This window comes from Triticum dicoccoides, chromosome 5A (assembly GCF_002162155.2).
Source record: "Triticum dicoccoides isolate Atlit2015 ecotype Zavitan chromosome 5A, WEW_v2.0, whole genome shotgun sequence".
Taxonomy (NCBI): Eukaryota; Viridiplantae; Streptophyta; class Magnoliopsida; order Poales; family Poaceae; genus Triticum; species Triticum dicoccoides.
Genome location: NC_041388.1, coordinates 703,013,233 through 703,036,389, shown reverse-complemented (window position 1 = coordinate 703,036,389; position 23,157 = coordinate 703,013,233). Strand labels below are relative to the sequence as shown.

The window sequence follows — 23,157 nt, the reverse complement described above, 5'->3', positions numbered from 1 at the left end:
ATATGCATGGCTGCACTAGCGAACTAGACGAAACAATACTAAACTTTCTCAATGTCTATATACACGTTTGACATGCACACTCATATTCATCTGCTGATGCACATGGAAAAAATGAAAAAAACTGAATTGCTAGAGCAGATTGAACTGCCTGCCCGCCGCACACAAGCATGAATTCCGGCCACCTAAATTACCAAATTTCGCATTTGGAACTTGCTCTTCCCCGAGGAGACATCCAGAAGCTCGCTGGGCTTGGGTCAGGGGTCCATTGAGCTCAACAGAGAAGCTGCGGGAGCCCCCCTAAGTGAAATGGATGTACACTGTGTCGCTTGCTGTCAGTGCCGCATCGGCAGTCTGGAAGGAGGACATGAAGTGGAGGAGGAGGGCAGGGGGTCTCACCTCTGCTGGCGAGCGAGCGAACAAGGATGAACTGCACGCACAGACGAGGTTGGACAGCGAGACGGTAGCAGTTAGACGGGGAAGGGGCCGCATCTCATTGACAAATTCGATGGCGGCTCCCTACTGCTACTCAACGCCGACGCCCATGTGACCCGGGCATCTCCCTAGCCTTCTCCCACGTAGCCGGCGAGTTCCCCTTCCTCCCGTGGGGGCGGGATGGGGTAGTGGCGGTGGTGGGGAGGCGCCAGGCCGGAGATGGTTGGCTAGGGTCGTGGCTGCGCTGGGTAGCCGGGCCGGCGGCGCGTCAGGTGGAGGTGCTGGGATAGTGCCGCGGAGGTGGTCGGGACCTGGGACAGCAGCGTGTCGGGTGGAGAAGGTGGGATGGTGCGGCGGCGCGACCGGGGAGGGAGGCAACGGTGGTGGGGCAATTTGGTGAGGCGTCGGCAGTGGAGAGCCGATCTGGTGAGGGCCGACAGCGGCGCGGGCCAGTGAGGGAGGCGGCGGTGGAGGAGATGCGGGATCGGGGGAGATTAGGGGAGGAGGTGGTGGGTGGATTTTTTTCCTTGTACCGTTATATATATTACATCATTTGACTGATAACATACGGTTCCTTAGCGTTGACGTTTTCGTTTTTGAGTCAGCTTCTTTCCCTTCTTGTACGTTGAAGAATAATTGAGCCCCTCATTGTGACTTTGCCTTTTCCATGGACTACGATTTTTCTTAGGTAATATAGTATTGATTCTTCTTTTGACGTATACTTCATCATCATCGTCATCTTCTCTCATTGGGTTGCCGTACTGATCGTAGTCTTCCTCGTTGGCGACTCCATCCATTCCAATGATGTTCCTTTTGCCTTTCCTCACGAGAACATGGCTGGGATTGCGTGGGTCGGTAATGAAGAAGCATTGTGTCACGTGCTTAGCGTGTACCCATGGCTCATTTTTGCGATAGCATTCACGGTAGCGCTCTTGGCATCGGGTATAGTCATGGTAGTGAAATGCCGGTTTTCTCTTTCGACATTCTTAGGCCATCTGACACGGAACATCATCGTGTTGTGCAGTCCAGAGTAGTCAAGCTCCCAGATCTCCTCGACCCTTCCGTAAAATCTTTCAGTTGCGTCGTTGTCGCTGCTGGTCATGCATTCCATCGTCACCCCTGAGTTCTGATCATCACTGTCCATATCTTTGGCCTTCGTGTAGAACGTGTATCCGTTGATATCGTATGCCTGATAGGTTAGGAGGTTGGGCGAGGGGCCATGTGATAAGGCGTATATGAGCAATCCGTCCTTAGAGCCCTCCTCCGGGGGATTAGCAATAATATGCTCTTTGAACCAATGCAGGAAAGTGAAGTTGTGCTCTCTAGTAACTTCGGCGTCCGTCCTGCATACCCCCGGTCACGATACTTCTTTACGATAATTTCTTTGTGCAGTACCACGAAAGGATCTACCTCGTCTAGGTGTTGTAGCACTACCAAGTTTGCTATGCCAAAGTCGCTGCGTCGATCTGACTATGCCACGTGCAGTTCCCTGCGACCATTGGAGTGACCTTCTCCTTCGAGCCTCCCATCGTGCTTGTTAACGGGCAAACCAACACTAACATCAGGCGGCTGGTCTGCGCCATATAGAAAATTCTCGCAGAAAGAGATGCACTCTTGTGTCAGATAGCCCTGGACGATGCTTCCATCCAGACGAGACATGTTACGAACGAATCCTTTGATGATCCCATTCATCCTCTCAAACGGCATCATGTTGTGCAGAAATGACGGCCCCAAGTCTATTATGTCGTCCACAATATGGACACAAAGATGCACCATCACGTCAAAGAACGCGGGTGGGAAGTACATCTGTTTATCTTGCCACAGTAACCGGAACTAACTTTAACTCCGGTAAGGTACTTAAAGAATTGATCGATCTCAGCCTGACTTAAGGTGAAGCAAGAAGGGGGGCAATAATCCTCTTTCTTTATTTTCTTGCCCTTCTTCTCCCGCGCCTCTGTCTCCATCTCTGTCTCATCTGACTGTTTACGAGGTGGCATGTGCAGATCTTCCCTGATTTTCAAATCTTGCAAGTCTTTTCTTGACTTCGGCCCATCCTTGGTCTTATCTGGCATGTTCATCAGTGTCGCGAGCAAGCTCTCAAGGACATTCTTACAGATGTGCATTTGATCAAGGCAATGAGGTGTATCGAGTTTGTGCCAGTACTCCAAGTCCCAGAACACAGACCTCGTCTTCCATACCTTCAGCAGCGGCTCCGGCGCCTTTTTCATCGTCTTTCCCGGCGCGGGGCACTCCTTCCAGTTTTTCAACAGCTCATCGATTTTGGCACCGCTCCGCTTACGTGGAGGTCCTTGATGCTCAGCGTGTTCAATAGATCTCCATGGTTTCTCCACGGGTCGTCCTGTTCAAGCCATCTTCGATGCCCCATGTACACGATTTTCCCAAACCGCCATCTTTCCTTGACGTTAGCTGCTGAGACGCCGTATCATCCATGCACCACGTGCATCCGCAATATCCATATCCGTAACCGAGATAGTCGTGCACCGTCGTGATCAGCGCGACTCTCATGTAGAAATACTCGCCTTTGCTAGCATCCCATGTCTTGGCCGGTGTTTTCCATAAAGTGTCCAACTCCTCGTGAAGTAGCCCCAGATACAAATTAATATTATTTCCTGGTTGTTTCGGCCCTTGAATAAGCATGCTCATGTGAATGTACTTCGACTTCATGCACAACCAGGGGGGAGGTTGTACATCCATACAAACACGGGCCATGTGCTATGGTTGGTGTTCTGGTTGCCAAACGGATTCATGCCATCGGTACACGCGCCGAGCACGATGTTCCTTGCATCACATTCGAAATACCGATAGAAGTTGTTCAACGCTCTCCACTGGCTTCCATCCTTGACGTGTCTCAACTTGATCATCTCCATCGTCGGGCTTCTTCCTCTCCACGTGCCAGCGCATTAGCTTTGCTTCCTTGGGATCTATGAAATACCGCTGGAGACGGGGAGTGATTGGTAAGTACCATACAACTTTCTGGGGACATTTCTTCCCGGCCTTCTTGTATCGGGAAGCATTGCACACCGGACAACTTGTTTTTTCCGCGTGCTCCTTCCGATAAATTATGCAATCGTTGATGCATGCATGGTATCTAACATGTGGCAGATCAAGAGGGCACACGATCTTCTTGGCCTCATCAACACTAGTAGGACATAGATTCCCCGCGGGAAGAACATCCTTTAGGTACTTCAGATGCTCATCGAGGCTAGTGTCGGTCCATTTGTTTTTAGCCTTCGTCTTCAAGAGTTGGAGCGTGAAACTCAAGTGGGTCACCTCGGGATTGCAACCATCATACAATGGAGTGTTCGAGTCTACCACCAGTTGCTCCAGCTTAGCCTCCTCTCTAGAAGCAGCTCTCTCAGTACTCGTCTCCTTGCGAAGCAGTGCTTGAACATGAGGGTCCCGCACGATTGAACTTAGTACCGATGAACTCTGTTGTGTGGAGTCCACGTTCTCTCCGCCGACATGTCCAGCCCCTTCTCCTCCACCATGTCCGGCCCCTTCTCTGTCGCCATGTCCGGCCTCTTCCCCGCCGCCATTATCGATCATCTCTTCGTCTTGCCCAGTGTCGTCATTGGCTGCCCCGTCGGCGTCCTCAACATCATCATCCTCATCTTCAATTATCCATCGAGTATAGCCATCCATGAAACCAGTCATGAGCAGGTGCGCTTCGACACGCCTTCGTCATAGGGGTCGAGCCAAACTATTCCTTTGCATCTTCGACACGGACATAAAACCTCTATCACGTTATTTTCTTTCATGTCCTGCACCGCCGACCGCAACCACCTGTCCACCATCGTTCCACTGACCATCATGAACACCTGCACAGTAGTAATAAACAAATTGATTATAAAAATGCATGCATGCATCAAAGTCATACAAAAATTCGGCATGACCTCCCTAAAAATAGGACATATATAGATCTAGAGTTTGCCCGGAATTCACCGAAACGGAAATAAATCGACATTTTGGCAAAACATAGGCAACTCAAAAGCACAATTTGGTGTCAACTCATGCCACACACACAATTTCCATCATATTTCCCAATTATCATATCACACACACACATACACATATTTCCATTTTGCAAAAGCATGAAATTTTAGTCACCTCTATCTCAAGATCGAGCACACGGTGTGTGGATGATGATGTAGGATCAAAAGTGCACAAAGCTCTTCTTGACAAAGAAAGATCTAGTTAGGGGGCAAATAGGTCACCTAACTAAATGCTACATCTACCTAGCTATCTAATTTGGGAGGAGACAACTTCAACTAGTGGAGGGGGGGAAAAAGGAAAGGAGATGCATTAATGTAGGTGGTGTAGTTAGCTAGGAGTAATAAAGAGAGAGAAAGGTAGGTAGAAGAGGGAGAGTAATGGGGGGAGAAGTATTGAGGAAGAAGAAGAGTGAGAGAGGGAGGATGTGGGAGGGGAAAGGGAGGAGAGGGAGATGGGGAGGCAGATGTGGAAAAAGGTGGTGGGTCCTGCGTGTTAGCAGTAGCGCGGTAACAAAAACGCGCTGCTGCTAAGAGCGTATCAGCAACGTGCTTTCCTATCACGCGCTACTGCTAAACGGGCCAACCGTGTGGACAATTTCAAAATTAGCAGCAGCGATGTGACTAAAAAGCACGCTACTACTACGGCGTTAGCAGTAGCACGCTTCCTGACGCAGCGCTGCTGGTAAACTTAGGTCGTTGTGTACTGTTGATGGGTTTTTGTAGCAGCACGGTTTAGACATCACGCGCTACTGCTAAGTTTACATCAGTAGCGCGCTTTCCCTAACCGCGCTGCTACTAATTAGCAGCAGCGCCTCTTTTTGTGCCGCGCTGCTGCTAAGATTCTGTGTATAAGGTTTTCCCTAGTAGTGACACTACTAAAAGCCCCTAGTTGTGAGTCGATGGTGGACTTTCAACTAGGGAACTACACTACTACAAGCCCCCAAGTCTGACTCGATGGTAGACCTGCAACTGTGGGAACTGCACAACTACATGCCCCTAGTTTTGAGTCGGTGGTGAACTTGCAACTGTGGCAACTACAACTAAAAAAACAAGTTGCGATGATGTGTCGACTTGCAACAAAAGCAACTACACTATTACAAGCCCTTGTTACGAGTCGAGGGTGGACTTGCTACAAGGGAAAGTACAACTATAAAATAGTCCCTAGTTGTGAGTCGATAGTGGACTTGTAATTGGGGCGACTACAACAATTACAAGCCTCCAGTTGTGAGTCGAGGGTGGACTTTGAACTTGGGCAACTACAACTACAAGCCCCAGTTGCGAGTCAATGATAGATTTCCAACTGATGCAACTACAACTACTAGAAGCCCACAGTTGTGAGTCGAGGATGGACTCGCAGCTAAGGCAACTACACTCCTACAAACCCCCAGTTGCGGGTCAAGGTTGTATTTGCAAACAAGGAAACTACACTAATACAAAGCCCCCAGTTGCGAGTCGACGCTGGACTTGCAACTGGGTCAACTACACTACTCAAAGCCTGTGGCTGCAAGTCGAGGTTAGACTTTTAACTGGGGAAAGTAGACTACTACAAGCCTCTAGTTGCAAGTCGAGTGTGCACTTGCAACTGGGGAAACTAAAACTACAAAAAAACTAGTTGCAAGTCGATGGTAATCTTGGATCTGTGTCAACTACAATTACAAAAAAGCCCCTAGTTGCGAGTCGATGGTGTACTTGCAACTAGGGAAACTACAACTACCACAAGCCCCCAGTGTAATTACAATGGAACATGAATCCATAAGTAGCAAAGATGACTATCACATCATGGTGTTGTAGCATCATACCAGCCGTCGTTGTACCATCACTCTCCAAAAACGCCCCATCCACTGACAGTGCAACCTCATCCCTAGGAGGCGGGATCCCAGGCCAAAGTACTTGTTGTGTTAGTCGGTTTTGGCCTTTCTAGTTCCAACACAAGCGACATTTTACCCCTTTAGAATATCCTCTGTCGAGTATCTATTAGCTGAATCAAGCGACTACCAGTAGCTCCGAAGAAACTATACGGAAATTTCAAGAGGAGGTATTTCGTTACCATGCATAACATCATTTTGTGTCCGCCTTATACACCAAAATAACAAGATTATCCTACTCCTTTTGTCCTGGTCACAACAGTCGAGGATATAAAGCAACTAACATTCCCAGACTCCCAATGATCCCGGCTATGAGTACGAGTTCAAATCCTAGCATAGAGCCACACTTTATGCATTCTTAGGTCATGTTTGAGGCAATTCAGATAAATTCTTCTTCATTGGTCAATACAATGGACATGTATGTTTGCATTGCAATGTTGGTGAAAATGCGTTGACATGTTGTACGATATCAGACACTGCCATGACATTTTGACTTGTAAAGCCCTTTATGTTCATGTGCTTAATCTCCTCCTTGGGCACATTCACAGGAATGTGGGTTACATTAATGGCCTTGATGACATCCTTGGATTGAAATGAGGTCAACAATTAAAAAAATTCTAATTGTGATTTGTGAATGAACTTCAATGAAAGTTGGATCATTCAGTCCAAGATAATCACCAGGCATGCATTCTACACACTCCAAAACCTCATAAACATTGGGATGACTTTGAGAAACCAACGTAGTTATATCTCTTCCTTCATCGAGAAAGAAGATACAGAACGAGAGGGATAGTCCTAGAGAACCATTGGATTGGAAAGATGGATGGATACACCATTCAGAGTAGGTCTAACATGCCTTCAACACGCTCAGAGCATCGTTTCTTTGGCGGAATGACAATCACATTTCACATGGTTGTGACGGCCCCTCCCCTTCCTAATAAAAAAATATATTCATTAACAAGTAAATTTAGGAGAATAAGGGGTACGTGACTTTTTCTTACGTAAACCGGCCATAAGTAGCCTTCGGGCGACTCAACGAGGCATTGGGTGACGATGGCCATAAGTCAATTTTCAGGAGCAAGTTAGATTGTGGCAGCAACAAGGAATACGATGATGATAATGGAAAATGGACGACATAGTGAGAGATTATGGCAGCAGTGGTTGGACAATGGTTGTGAGCGAAGAGGGAAGCAAAGGCAAGGGTTGATCCAATTCCTAAGAGCTTTTCATATGTTAAACTTTGCTAAGTTACTTTTGTCGTTGTTGTTGTTACAATCACTACAAAACTGCTACTATTACTACTGCCACTGTTACCGTTACTATCATACTACTTTGCTACTAAATACTTTGCTGCAGATATTAAGTCTTTCAGGTGTGGTTGAATTGACAACTCAACTGCTAATACTTGCGAATATTCATTGGCTCCCCTTACGTCGAATCAATAAATTTGGGTTGAATACTCTACCCTCGAAAACTGTTGCGATTCCCTATACTTCTGGGTTATCACCTTCACAGAGGGAAGCATGGATTTGTAGAGGTGCTAGAGCTCGAAGCTTAAATCAGAGATAAATATAATTTTGGTAGGTATACCTTTCCTGTCAACATTACGACCAAGAGTTTACAATATTTTCCATGCTAAAAAAATTAGCAGCGGTTCCCAAGCGGTAAAAGTGAGGTTTACTCCCCCTCCACCAATAAACACAAGCCATGGCTAGTCGAATCCTCAGGTGCCCTCCATACCAACAACTTTTTGGGGAGTTATTATTATTATTATTATTGCAATTTTAATCATGGGACCGGACATCCCGATTACCGACTCCTCTCATGCAAGGACAAGCGAATAAACACTCATCATGAGAATAACCCGCTTATCATGGAGATACTGACCGCCCCTGCCGCTCCATGAGCAGTACGAGCACACAAAACAGTTGTTCATTTGAATATTTAGAGCGGGCACATGCAAATTTACTTGGAACGACAGAGTAATACCGCATATAGGTAGATATATAGTGGACTCATCCGCCTATGAAGAAATTACCCACTCCCGGCGATGAGCATCATGAAATTGATGATGGAGGATGATTGATGATGACGAAGACGAAAGATCCCCTTCTCCGAAGCCCCGAACGGACTCCAGATCTGGCCTTCCGATGAAGAATAGAAGGTGATGGCGGCTTCGTATCATAAAACGCGATTAAACTTTTTCTCCTATTTTTTCTTAGGAAATAGAAATTTATAGTGTTGAGATTAGGGTCAGCGGAGCCATGTGGGCCCCACCACCCACTAGGGCACGCCCAGGGTGGGGCACGCCTTGGTGCCTTGTGGGCACAGGTGGTCCCCCTCCAGTGGGTCTTTGCTCCAGTATGTTTTATATATTCCATAAAAAAATTCTAAAAAGTTTCGTCCAATTCCAAAAATTTGTATTTCTGCACAAAAACAACAACATGATAGTTCTGCTGAAAACAACGTCAGTCCGGATCAGTTTCATTAAAATCATGCAAATTAGAATTTAAAATAAGAGCAAAAATGTTTAGAAAAGTAGATACGACGGAGACGTATCACATGCCTTCAACACACTCAGAGCATCGTTTCCTTGGCAGAACGACAATCACATTCACATGGTTGTGATGAGGCTCCTTCTTCTTCCCCTTCCCAATAACGAAAAAATTATTAACAAGTAAATTTAGGAGAATAAGAGGTACGTGACTTTTGAACCGGCCATAAGTAGCGTTCGGATAACGACCATAAGTCAATTTTCAGGAGCAAGTTAGATTGTGGCGACAACAAGTAATACGACGATAACAATGGAGAATGGAGTTGGCAAGGCCAGATCCAGGGATGAGGGGAGATGACGGCAGCAATGGTCAAGCAATGGCTGTGAACGAAGATGGAAGCAAAGGCAAGGGTTGGCGAAATGAATGGCACGCCTTTCTTTGACTTCGACAATCGGCACACCATTGCGTTGTCGGCATGCCGGTGGCACCCCGTCAGTAACACAAAGTGTGTCGTTTGTGTGAAAGTGCCGATAAAAATTGCGCCGTTTGTAAAAAGAAGAGAGGGATGGGGGTTGCAAAATGGGAGAGTCCTTTTTTTTGCCTTAGATAGAAGACAAGTCGGGGCCACAAGTAGTGTGCAGGCAACGCAAAGCGCTGGTTGTGGCGGGGATCCAACGGCTGGGGATGGCCCGGGCCGCGCCCGACGGCGCAGATGGAGCAGATAAGCATCCCCACCGGCACCACCACGTCCGAGCAAGTCAAGTAGGAGGGGGGAAAGGAAAGAAAAACCCACCCAGCCCAGCACACACATCTTCTTCCCTTCTCTTCTCGTCTCCGAGATCCAAACTGAGCCCAGATCCACCCACCTCTCCCTCCCTCTCGCTCCCGCCGGTGGGTTTAGTCGGAGGAGCGCCGTCCCCGGCGGCGGCGGCGGCGGCGGCGAGATGCTGACCAAGTTCGAGACCAAGAGCAACCGCGTCAAGGGGCTCGCCTTCCACCCGCGCCGCCCATGGATCCTCGCCAGCCTCCACAGCGGGGTCGTCCAGATGTGGGACTACCGCATGGGCACCCTCCTCGACCGCTTCGACGAGCACGACGGCCCCGTCCGCGGCGTCCACTTCCACAAGACACAGCCGCTCTTCGTATCCGGAGGTACCTACCCGCTCCCTCCCTCCCTCCCTAGATCTCCCCTCCCCCGCCGCTCTTCCCTGATCCCCGGATCTGGCCTTGCCAACCGCTTCCGCCGATCAGATGGCTCCGCTCCCAGCTCGTCAATGGTCGGCCATTCTGTTATCAGCCCACCGTGGAACAAACACCCTGATCCTACTTCTAGTGATGCATCACTGTTTGATCAGCAAACAAGAATCGGACTAGATCTGCTTGTTCATTCTTGTTATTTGTACTTAGCAGTGTTGTTGCAACTGGTTGGTAGGTTCTGAGTTTCCATTTGCATGATCTGGGATATACTTGATGCGATTCCAAGTCCTACAAGCAGTGACTAGTATAACATTATAATCTGGAACCCCACCTAGCAGTACTCTAGGTGCCTGCCAGTCAACTCATCATATCATATGAGCCCAGAAGCACCGACCCCGATCGCACTTGTACTAATTTTCCCAGTATTTAAGCAAAATAGGAAGAGCAGATCTTAGTGGCTATAAGCGTGCTTTCTACTTATTAGTTTTTTTTTTTGATATAAAAAGTTCTACTTATTAGCTGTGTTGCAACTTCTGAGCAAGTTGTGGGTTCTCTGTGCATACTTTGTGGTGCTATGTGTCATGCGATTCTTGGTTATAATAAGTATTGACCAGTTCATGTTCACATTATAATCCTAAGATTAGATTGGGCTGTAGTTGCACACGCATCTCATGGCAATGGATTCTGTATAACGCTTTTTGCTCTTTGGTTTGTGCATTGCAGGTGACGATTACAAGATCAAGGTGTGGAACTACAAAACGCACCGCTGCCTCTTCACGCTCCATGGCCACCTTGACTACATCCGCACGGTCCAGTTCCACGACGAGCACCCGTGGATCGTCAGTGCCAGTGATGACCAGACAATCCGTGTCTGGAACTGGCAGTCACGCACCTGCGTGGCCGTGCTGACGGGGCATAATCACTATGTCATGTGTGCTTCCTTCCATCCCAAGGAGGACCTGGTCGTGTCAGCGTCTCTGGATCAGACCGTCCGGGTGTGGGATATTGGCGCGCTCAGGAAGAAGTCGTCGTCCCCAGCCGATGACATCATGCGTCTCACTCAGATGAACACTGATCTGTTTGGAGGCATTGATGCTGTGGTCAAGTATGTCTTGGAGGGTCACGACCGTGGGGTCAACTGGGCATCGTTTCATCCCACCCTGCCACTTATTGTTTCTGGGGCAGATGACCGGCAAGTGAAACTCTGGAGGATGAATGGTAACACTGTTGATCCCTTCTCAACTTTGCACCTTTTTTTCTGCATGGTACTTCACATGCCAAGTTACAGTGATGATACCCAACAAACTTTCATGTGCCAACTAATAAATAGCATGCCACTATTCATCTTCATTTAATTCTGTTAAGAAGTATGTTTTGTCTTGCTCTTTCATGAATATTATAAAGTTTGTTTTATCTTGCCATTTCCTGAGTTTAGATGTTTATGAACAGATACAAAGGCATGGGAGGTTGATACTCTTAGAGGTCACATGAACAATGTCTCTTGTGTATTGTTCCACGCGAAGCAGGACATCATTGTATCCAACTCAGAAGACAAGAGCATCCGTGTTTGGGATGCCACAAAGAGAACTGGTATCCAGACATTCAGGCGGGAGCATGACCGCTTCTGGGTCCTTGCTGCTCACCCTGAAATGAATCTTCTTGCAGCTGGTCATGATAGTGGCATGATTGTGTTTAAGTTGGAGAGAGAGCGCCCAGCTTTCGCTGTTAGTGGTGATACAGTGTTCTATGTGAAGGACCGCTTCCTCCGTTTCTATGAGTACTCAACACAGAAGGAGGTCCAGGTGGCTCCGATAAGAAGGCCTGGGTCGGTCAGCTTGAATCAGTCACCAAGGACATTATCATATAGCCCAACTGAGAATGCTGTCTTGATCTGCTCTGATGTGGATGGGGGCTCATATGAGCTTTTCATTGTTCCTAAAGATTCTGCTGGCAGGGCTGATTATTTGCAGGATGCAAAGAAGGGATCTGGTGGTTCTGCAGTTTTCATAGCCCGGAACAGGTTTGCAGTCCTGGAGAAGAGCAGCAACCAGGTTTTGGTGAAGAGTCTTAAGAATGAGATTGTGAAGAAAAGCCCTCTTCCTATTGGAACTGATGTTATTTACTATGCTGGAACTGGTAACGTATTGTGCAGAGCTGAAGACAGGGTGGCCATCTTTGATCTGCAGCAGCGGCTTGTTCTTGGTGAACTCCAGGCATCTGCTGTTAAGTATGTGATCTGGTCGAATGATATGGAGTCTGTTGCACTACTCAGCAAACATGCTGTAGTCATTGCAAACAAGAAGCTTGTCCATCGCTGCACACTTCACGAAACCATACGTGTAAAGAGTGGTGCCTGGGATGAAAATGGTGTGTTCATATATTCCACTCTGAACCATATCAAGTACTGCCTTCCTAATGGGGACAGTGGCATTATCAAAACACTTGATGTTCCTATTTACATAACCAAGGTTGTGGGGAACACCATTGCCTTTCTGGACCGTGATGGAAAGAACAAGATTATTACAGTTGATGCTTCTGAATACATTTTCAAGCTGGCCCTTCTACGGAAGCGCTATGATCATGTTATGAGTATGATTAAGAACTCACAGCTGTGCGGGCAGGCAGTCATTTCTTATTTGCAACAGAAAGGGTTTCCAGAAGTTGCTCTCCACTTTGTGAAAGATGAAAAGACCAGATTTAACCTGGCTCTTGAAAGCGGGAACATCCAAATTGCTGTTGCTTCCGCAAAGGAGCTCGATGACAAGGATCACTGGTACAGGTTGGGAATTGAGGCTCTGAGGCAGGGAAATGTTGGTATTGTTGAATATGCATACCAGCGTACAAAGAATTTTGACAGGCTTGCTTTTCTTTATCTGCTAACTGGTTACTTGGACAAGGTGGGTTTCATGTCTAAGATAGCTGGGCAGAATAACAATTTGATGGGCCAGTTCCACAATGCATTGTATCTTGGAGATGCTAAGAAAAGAGTCGAGATCTTGGAGAATGCAGGACAGCTACCACTAGCATATGTGACTGCTGCCACTCATGGGCTCACTGAAATTGCCGATAGGCTTGCTGGTGAGTTAGGAGAAGATGTACCTTCTCTACCGGAAGGGAAAACAAGATCACTTTTAATCCCTCCAGCACCTCTCACAGCTTGTGGTGATTGGCCATTGTTGAGGGTGATGCGTGGTATTTTTGAGGGTGGACTAGATGCTACTGGGAGGGCAGAGCAGGAGGAAGATTATGATGATGCTGGTGGTGATTGGGGTGATGAAGACCTGGAAATTGTTGATGCAAGTCATGTGATAGAAAATGGAGATGCTGGCCATGCCGATGAAAGCGAAACAAATGAAGAGGATGGGGACGAGGAAGGTGGCTGGGACCTCGAAGATCTGGAATTGCCGCCGGAGGCAGATACACCGAAAGCTAGAGGTCCGGAACGCTCTGCTTTGTTCGTGGCTCCCACACCAGGCATGCCTGTCAGTCAAATCTGGACTCAGAAGTCATCTCTTGCTGGGGAGCATGCTGCAGCTGGGAACTTTGACACAGCAATGCGGCTGCTTAGCCGCCAGTTGGGCATCAAGAACTTTGCTCCTTTGAAGGCCTTGTTTCTTGATGCACATATGGGCAGTCATACCTTTCTGCGTGCATTTGCAAGTGCTCCAGTGATACCTATTGCTGTTGAGAAAGGCTGGAGTGAATCTGCCAGTCCCAATGTGAGGGGCCCACCTGCACTTGTGTTTAGCTTTGCGCAAATGGACGACAAGCTGAAGGCTGCATACAAAGCCACAACCGAGGGCAAGTTCCCAGAGGCACTGAGGCAGTTCCTCAACATCCTCTACACCATCCCGCTCCTTGTCGTGGACTCACGGAGAGAGGTCGATGAAGTGAAGGAGCTTATCGAGATAGTGAGGGAGTATGTCCTTGGTCTCAGGATGGAAGTCAAGAGGAAGGAGCTGAAAAACGACGCCACCCGGCAGCAGGAGCTGGCAGCATACTTCACCAACTGCAAGCTGCAGAAGGTCCACATGCGCCTCGTCCTCACCAGCGCCATGGGCCTCTGCTTCAAGGGCGGGAACTACGCCACCGCAGCAAACTTTGCCCGCATGCTCCTGGACAATGGCCCGAACGAGGCCCAGGCGAAGAAGGCCCGTCAGGTCCTGCAGGCCTGCGGCGATAGGAAGGACGCCCACCAGCTGAACTACGACTTCAGAAACCCGTTTGTCGTCTGCGGGGCCACCTTTGTCCCAATCTACCGCGGGCAGAAGGACGTCTCCTGCCCCTACTGCGCGTCCCGGTTCGTGCCCTCGGTCGAGGGTCAGCTGTGCAGCATATGCGAGCTCTCGGTGGTCGGAGCGGACGCCTCGGGCCTCCTCTGCTCCCCTACACAATCAAGATAAGATAAGTGGCGACGACTTTGCCTCTGTGTTCATCATGTTTGTATCTCCAGTTCGAAGACTGTTGTGTCAGTTATATTCTACCTACCAGAGATTTTTATCACCAACTTGCGAGGAATAAGTATAGTATAATTGCGTCGTTTCTTCCCCCTTTTTTTCTGTCATCGATCGGTCGTGGCCTGATGGCTGTGATCGGTCAATCAACAAACGGTGTAGGATTTTTGGACAGATCCATTTTTTAGGGCACAATGATGATGTATTTAAATCGGGATTTCGTTATATGATGTACTGCCTACCATGTTTGTGTAATGTTTGGCTGGTATTCGTTACTTTTTTAAAATCCTGTTTTGGTCTCAAGAGCTGATTTCGTCTGTGTGTTCGGTTGCTATTCATTGTCCTATGCTTTATTAGTAAGCAAACCTCTTCCAGGGCTTACATCTTCACAATGCTTGTAGATAAAAACTTGTTTTCTCTGAGCAAGAATAACACGGGCTTCGTTAAATTGTTGCTGGCCACCGACAACGAATCATCAAGCGAACGAAAATCGCAATCTCGGGGGCTAAATGAGAGGTTGAAGAAAGTAAAGTTCAACAGTACCCATGGCACTGGCAGCGTGGCTGCTTCACTGATGTTCCCAGTTCCAGGCTGGGAACAACCATAGATCACTGCTGCCTTGGAACCCTGGGTAAACTAAACTACCTTGTGATAATGATATCTATCAAAGTTGTACAGCTATATATAGATAAGAAAAAACTCATCCACACTACTATCCAGCATACATACAGTTCTAATGCATCACAAATTCTGCATTGAGACCAATTAGGTACAGTATACAACACCGGTTCAGCAAACAGATTAGAGCATCTCTAGCAGACTCCTTATTTCGCGGGCCTTTAAACCGTGATAAGGGTCGCAAAAACGTGTTTTAAGGGTCGATTTTACCAACCACATAACAAACCCTGCAAATGGCACTGTACAAACAAATATTCCTCCCAGAGATGCTCCCCGCCGTCCTCCTCTGCCTCCCCTCCCCATTCCCTGCTGTCCCCCCAACGCCCCTGACGGCGGACGGTCACATCCGTGAGGTGGCGCTCATCTCGGCCGCCTCACCCCGCCCTTCTCCGGCCCCAAATCGAACGGCGGCGGCCAATTCCGGTGAGGTATGCGGTGGAATTGCGGCGGCGCGTCCTTCCCGACGAGGTTTGACGGTATAAGGGCCACCCTCGGTTTGGCCTTCGAGCCTTCAAATATATGGGTCTTGGGTGTGGGTTTTCGGTGTCCTTTATAAAATATTTAAGGATCGGACCACTTTTACAGGATCTGTCATGGACACTTTTTTTTACCAAAACCTTAAAAACTGAAAATTACAAGGGTTTGACCGCTTTTAAGGAGTCTGCTAGAGATGCCTCTTACGGATGCCTACCGTCGTCCCAATACAACGAAATAGGCCGTCGCCCTTTACTGAAAAAATGTCAGCACAAGAGCATTCATCATGCATGATCTCTGCTTTTCTCCCCTTTGAGTAACAGAAAACTCGACCTTTTCTCCCCAGTTAGGAGCAGCAACTAGATACATAACCATAATCTCCCAATCTCCTATTTTTACCCGGCCATGAACATTTTTCATTCATTAAGAGTGAACATCTTCTTGTTTCCAGTCTTCTTTGCTAGATTACCGTATCTTGTCAAGCACACTCTACCCATTTCCTACACACCAGGAACACCATCAGACTTTAATTTCTGTTGTATCGACGTCTTCAGGTCCGCTGAACCAGGCTCAAGAGACTATCTACATTTACCAGCTCTAAGTTGACAGCCCCGCCAGAGTATCTCATACAAATCGCATAAGTTGGATATAAAAGAGCACTGAATTATGCATCTCTCTCCTATATCACCAGCCCCAACACAATGCAAACTCAAATCTTAGTAAAGCTAGTTCATAACAAAAGAGTGAGCTGAATCGATGCGTGTTATCCCCAACATTCACTTGCCTATGCCGATCAACTGCAACCTACTGTATATGATTGAAGTGTATTTACCTCTCCTGCACATAAAACCTAAGGCGTCAAATAAACACAGAATTGAAGGGCCTCATGTTCTATTCATATAGCTTAAACACTAAAATAGCCACAGGCTGATGGAAGGAAATTGCAACCTTAAGCATAACCGTGGCAGTATATCATACACAGCAAAACGCCAATTCACCTACCTAGCGCACATCCGTGCTAAAAAACCCGACAATCTTCTTTAAGAGATAAGAGGGCAATACCAAAACACGGTATTACTGCCATCCAAGTTAAAAAAAAGGCGGCATTCAGTGATTAAACTACAATCGAGGGCAGGTAGGTTACAAACTAGACAAGCAGTGAATTCTCCAAAGATGCATATAAGCTAAAACACATTTGCTATTTCTCCACCACGCGACGACGACAACAATGCTACTGTGATCAGGATCAGCTGTGGCAACAAGCAAAGCTGACTGTTCCCCAGGATCATGTTGACAATGCATGGCATCAATCAAAGTTATGCAGGTATTGACAAAAACAAGAATAACTCATTGGATTGGACAGCAGCACACACCAGTTTGTTCCCCTTTCATTTCATTTCATCACCAAAAAAATTGCGCCACTGCTCATAGACAAACATACATACTGCAGATACAAGATTCACAGCTCAAATGCTACCACTACTACACCAGAGACAGACCGCGGATACAGATGTGATTTCTTCTCTTTTCTTGCAGAAACGAGCTGGCGCTACCAGCTACAGCAGCGCCAAACGGAATGCGAGCGCGCCGGTGATCAGAAGAGCCCCTTGCTCCTGCAGGCAAACGGAGAGCGAGAACGAATCAGCAAAGCGCCAATCTTTCAGAGGGGCGGAGGAGGGGGAGCGGGGATGGGTAGGCAGAGCACACCTACGTCTGCTTGGAGAAGGAGGAGGAGGGGGCGGCGGAGGCGATGGAGGAGACGGAGGCGGCGGCGGCGGAGGAGGAGCGCTTGCTGCGGAAGATCATGTAGGCGAGCGGGAGCACGACGCCGGCCATCATGATCGCCGCGCCCAGCAGGTACCTCGCCGGCGACGGCGCCTCCAGCTCCATGGATGGATCGCGCGCCGGTGGGTGGGTGGGTGATCTGGATTTGGATTTGGATCTGGAGACGAGAGGATTCCAACTGCCGGGTGTGTCGAGACGGACTACAACAGCTCAGCCCAGGCTCACGCCTCCGCTGGGACGAAAGCGGGGTTACGCAGTACGTTTCCCTCCGAGGTAGGCGGCTTCTGATAACCGATGTTTTTTTTTTATTATTATGTTGCCTCCTTTCTTTTTGTGTCTACTAAAAAACCATAGGTGGGTGCCGATGAGTGAAATATCATGTCAGACAAATGAGTGGAATTTATAGAGGCTTGGTTTTGCCTTTTTACTATTTTCTTGACATGCCCTAGGTGGGTGCCAAGAAGAAGCAGCAGCAGAAGAAGATTGTTGAATTACATTATGTGATTATTAAATGTGGGCATGTGAAGAAAATACGGTATATTTTGGCATTTCTGGTTAAAAGTGCATCCCGTGGCTGATTTCATCGGTACAATCAGTGTAAAGCAGATGAGAATATGAACATGTAACTAATGTTTACTACCAATAGTGTGTTATACTTGGTGACATGGAATAGATCGCTTGTGTTGTAAAATGCACACCAATATTCTCCTGTGTAACGGACTGGTTATTCAATAGAAATCTAAAGAAGAAATTGCTCCCATGTGTTTGTGCCTATATTATTATTATTATTATTATTATTATTATTATTATTATTATTATTACTAAAAGATGTTTTATTATTATTATTATAAAAGATGTATACATATAAAGATGTATATTATTAATAATATTATTATAATTATGATTTTGACGGGTGAGACAAAATGCATCAATGGTATAGATAAACATGCTTGCATTGGTAGTAGGCCATGATCAATAAATTAGCGGTTTTTCCTTTTCCCAGAATGCTCCAACGATAGGTACACATGCTTGCAGTGGCAGAGCTTGATGAAGATTGTTAAGGGGCCTAATCATAGTTGAGGGGCGCACAACTCGACGACTTTCTGCGTGAACCTACGAAGAAAGGGGCTCAAGATTTCTCTGTATTGTCTAGTTTGTTGCATTCACGAGGATGATGGGGGCTATCTCCTTTTCAAATGCAAGCAAATCAAGGAGGTTTGGCGTCTTTGTGGACTGGAGGCGGAGTGGCTGCTGTTAATGGACCAGCGAACGACTACGATAATGATAGAGAACTTGATGGCCTTCCCTATAGAGAAGCAGGCTTTCATCGCTACACTCATGTGGAACTGGTGGTGTGAACGCAACAACCGTAGAGAAAGGGGTAAAGGCAAATTGAGCGAGGAACTAGCATGGATTATCCAACATCAGACGCACGAGTTCTACAATCTTTAGCAAAATCAAAAGAACGTTGTTCGATACCCAAACAACGATGGACGCCACCACCCGAGGAGTGGATTAAAATTAATATCGACGGCTCCTTCAGGCCAAATGAAAAGAAATGGGGGCTGAGGTGCAATGTTCAAGGACCATGTGGGCGATGTGATGGTTTGTGCTGCAAGTTTTGTTCCTAATATTCTGAATGCCCTACATTCAGAGATGCTTGCTGCTGAAGCTGCACGCCATTTGGCTTCAGACCTGGGAATGGGGAGGGTGTACTTGGAGACAGATGCACTACAACAGAAAGGTGCTATTGATGACAGGGGCATTGATTTCTCTGATCTAGGTGTTGTGGCCGATCATTTGAAAGATTTCATTCGGCATTATTTTATTGAGTGTAAGACGGTGTACTGCCCTAGAGTCTGTAATCAGGTTGCTCATACCCTGGCGACCAAGGGATCACTGATGGCCGAAATGGCTTCCTGTGTAATTGACGAACCTGATCTGTGTGTATCTCTCTTAGTGGGGAGCGATTTGGTTTCGCACATTGTTTAATGCAATGCATTGAGGCTAAAAAAAGAATGCTCCAACGATAGGTACACATGCTTGCAGTCGCGGAGCTTGATGAAGATTGTTGAGGGGCCTAATCAGAATTGAGTGGGCGAAGAAGATAAGTTATACATGAACTCTGAGAAATCTTTGATACTCAAGCCTAATAATAGGGGGGGGGGTACACTTACGAGTTTTCCTAGAGTAGGGGGGCAATAGCCCCTTTTGAGCCCCATGAAGCTCCACCACTGCATGCTTGCATTGGTAGTAGGCTAGGATCAATAAATTAGCACCTTTTCTTTTTCTGGATCTGCCCCCAGTTAGCTTTGATGGTGGCGAACGTCGAGTTCATCCTCGCCAGCCTCCTCTACGGCTTTGACTGGCAGTTGCCCTCAGGAGTGGAGTCGGAGGATGTTAGCATGGAGGAGACTGGCCGCGTCATCTTCCACCGAAAGCCCATACTTCCAGTTGGTATAATATAGGCACATCTTTAGATTTATACATCTTTTATAATAATAATAATAATAAAATTTTAGTATATGACTATATCAACCGAAAAACCACTAATTTCTTTAGATTTATACATCGTTTAGTATATTACTATATTAGCCTTTCCCATAGAAAAACTAACTGGAGAGAAAGATGGAGAAACAATGACGCCGATATAAAAGAATGAAAATAAAGAGGAAGCTTGATGCAAGAACCTCTGAAGGAAAAGAGAACACTGTAATTTATTTCGAAGAATGGAATAATCCAGTTAATCAAAAGATGGTTTACCGTGCATTTGAAACCCTTTGAAGCTCATTTAAACATCCCTTATATTTAGAACCCTTGGTAAAGAAATCTCCTTGACAAAGAGTGGTTATTCTACCGTCCGTGGTTGTTTTGAGATTCATGCTATTTTCCTTGATTGTTGCTAAATTTCATCTCGTTTCACAATGTTCCATCAACAATTTTTTTGTTGCTTGTTTCAACGTGTATCACCATGTTTTCATCGTGTGCCAATAAAAAAAAGAAATGCACTTGTTTTGGAGCAGGTTTGTGTAGCAAAACCAAAGCCAATCAGCGATACAAATGAAACGTCAAGATACATTTTGAAACGAGAAGAAAATGCCTGATGCAAACGAGAAAAATCCAGTACCGTCTATGAGCGCTTCGAGACACGTGTTTTTTTTATTCGTTGTTTTTCAAATTCGTCATGTTTCAAAGCTTCACATTGTTTTCCTTTCTCGAGACTTTAGCATTGTTTTTGTTCCATACACCTTGAGATCAGGGCCGGTCCTGAGATTTCGTGGGCCCGGGGCGAATTAAAAGTTGAGGGCCCTTAATATACAAGTCATTGTAATTATATGTGTGTTTGTGTGTGCGTGTGTGTATATATATATATATATATGTATATTTGTCTCAAGAAAATGTATACATAAATTATTATTAGTAATACTTAAATGCATCCAAAATCAGTATGCATATCAAATGATTTATACATATTACCTTAAAAATTTCTTCTAACATTCCTCGATGCGAAGTCACTTATGATGGGGTCGATGTCAATCTCATCCAATAATTTCTTCTCGATGCATAATGTAGCCAAACCATTTAACCTCTCTTGACTCATTGTTGACCTCAAATAATTCTTCAATAATTTCAACTTCGAAAAGCTTCTTTCGGCCGATGCGACCGTCACAGGCACAGTAAATAAGATGCGATAGGCAATGGAGATATTTGGATAACAATCAACTTCTCTGACATGCCCGAAAATCTCCATAGCACACATTACGCCATCTGGCAAAGTGAATCTCATAATCTTCAATTCAGAAATAAGATCATATACCTCAACATCAGATGAACCATTAAGAGAGAAAGTTTCTGCAAATTTTGTGCAACATTCTTCAAGTTCATTGTCACTTAATGACTTTAGGGTGCCCGAGCTCAATAAAAATCCGAATATATCTTTAAACACCATGAGTTCTTCAAATCTATCATTCAAAGAAGTGATTGCCACATCAACCAAAACATTAAAATACTTAACTCGGAAAGCTTTCTCAGCTTCTAGAATTTTTTCTTGACAATCACTTTCGTCATACTGTTTCTTCCTCTTAACACGACGTTTCACTGGAAACAATGGCTCTATTCCCATTTCAGTTGCAATACCTTTAGCGATGCTCAAACTTGAAGAAAACCTCTCATCTCTGTACTTCTCAAAATAGTGTGTTATACCTTTTATTTGCTTCAAAACGGAGTCAATGCACATGGTTGACGATTGCAACATCTTGCTAACTTTATTCACAGCAAACAAAATATCATGCCAGATAATCATACCAAGTAAAAACTCAAAGTGACCAAGTGCATCAAATAAATTTTTTGCATCACTTTTGTCTTTAGGATCAGTGTCAGAAGCATGACGTAACTCAGACAAAGCTAACCTTAACTCAGTGGCTTGATATCTTATTGTTGTAACACTTTTGATTCTACTATCCCGACGAGTATTGCATAATGATTTCACGGTCAAACTAGGAACATGTTTAAGCAAAACATACCACCTTTTTGTAGAGCCAGCAAATAATACATATATGCATTGAACAATTCCAAAAAATGAAACAGCTTCCTCACATGATTTTGCCATATCACAAAGAGTGAGATTGAGACTATGACAAGCACATGGCATATATAATGCTCTTGGATTCATATCAAGTAACCTAGATTGTACCCCTCGGTATTTTCCTTTCATATTAGAACCATTGTCATATCCTTGACCCCTTATATCATTAATATTTAGGCCAAAAGACTCAATAGATTGAAGCAAAACTTTAAAAATCCCTAAGCCAGAAGTGTCATCCACTTTCAAGAACCCCAAAAGGTACTCCTCAATTTTTATTTTGCCATCAAACAGATTAACACATCGGACTAAAAAAGTCATTGGTTCTTGATGACTAACATCAGGGGTACAATCTAGGATAACAGAGAAATACTTAGCCTCTTTAACAACCTTTATAATAGAACATATGATGTCAAAAGCCAACAGAGATATCAACTCATTCTGTATTTTGTGACTGAGATAATGATAATGGATTTCTTTATTCTCAATACGTCTAAGATGATCTTGCATTACCACGTCAAATTCTGCAATCATCTCAATGCAAGCTAAGAAATTACCATTATCATCCTTGTAAAGCTGCTCACTATTTCCGCGAAAAGCCAAGTTGCGTTTACCAAGATATTTCACAACATCTATTATTCTTAACAAAACTTGCCTGACACGTTCTTTCTCCTTTGTTATTTGATGTTGCAATTCCTTGTCAATAGTTTCCTCTTTCCGCAGTCTAACCCTCAATTCATTCCACTTGTTCATGTTAATAATATGCTCGATGCTGTTTTCATGTTCTTTAAGCTTGTCACTAATATGCCTCCAATGTCCTAGTCCATCATGTGCTAAGGAACTCTGACTCCCGTTGATGCTAGACTTGAATATCTTACAACAGAAGCAAAAAACTTTATTGACATCTTTTGAATAAACTAGCCATTTTCTATCATGTTCCTCTCCATTTCTTAATTTTCTATGATAATGAGCATACGAAAAATGTCTTCCTGCATCATCTACCTTGTATTCCATTTTTCCCTCTCTCATAGGCCCTTTCTCAACTAACACATCTCTTGCTTTATTATCAAGATTATCCTAATTTCTTGGATCATAAATATCGGCAGTATAAACTGGTTGTTCATCAACACTAGCAGATTGGGCATGTGAATCCGACGAATTACCTACATTCTCAGAGCCACT

The 23,157-nt window shown here is 45.6% G+C and overlaps 2 protein-coding genes across 3 annotated transcripts; one reads left to right on the top strand and one right to left on the bottom strand.

Annotated features, from left to right (window-relative positions):
* The first annotated feature begins 9,599 nt into the window (after nt 1-9,599).
* On the top strand, nt 9,600-14,759 carry LOC119304309 (coatomer subunit alpha-3-like). Its single transcript, XM_037581485.1, has 3 exons — nt 9,600-9,957; nt 10,726-11,220; nt 11,452-14,759. Exons 1-3 carry the CDS (start codon nt 9,750-9,752, stop codon nt 14,403-14,405), a joined length of 3,657 nt encoding a protein of 1,218 aa, XP_037437382.1. The 5' UTR covers nt 9,600-9,749; the 3' UTR covers nt 14,406-14,759.
* A 2,176-nt stretch (nt 14,760-16,935) lies between these two features.
* LOC119304310 lies at nt 16,936-17,611 on the bottom strand. 2 transcript variants are annotated; one of them, XM_037581486.1, is made up of 2 exons: nt 17,320-17,611; nt 16,936-17,221 (listed from the first exon to the last, which is right to left on the bottom strand). In XM_037581486.1, the coding sequence occupies exons 1-2, from the start codon at nt 17,496-17,498 to the stop codon at nt 17,203-17,205; spliced, it is 198 nt and encodes a 65-aa protein (XP_037437383.1). In that variant the 5' UTR covers nt 17,499-17,611; the 3' UTR covers nt 16,936-17,202. The 2 variants fall into 2 exon arrangements, with proteins under 2 accessions (XP_037437383.1, XP_037437384.1); XM_037581487.1 differs by having other exon boundaries at nt 17,316-17,605.
* Nucleotides 17,612-23,157: the final 5,546 nt, after the last annotated feature.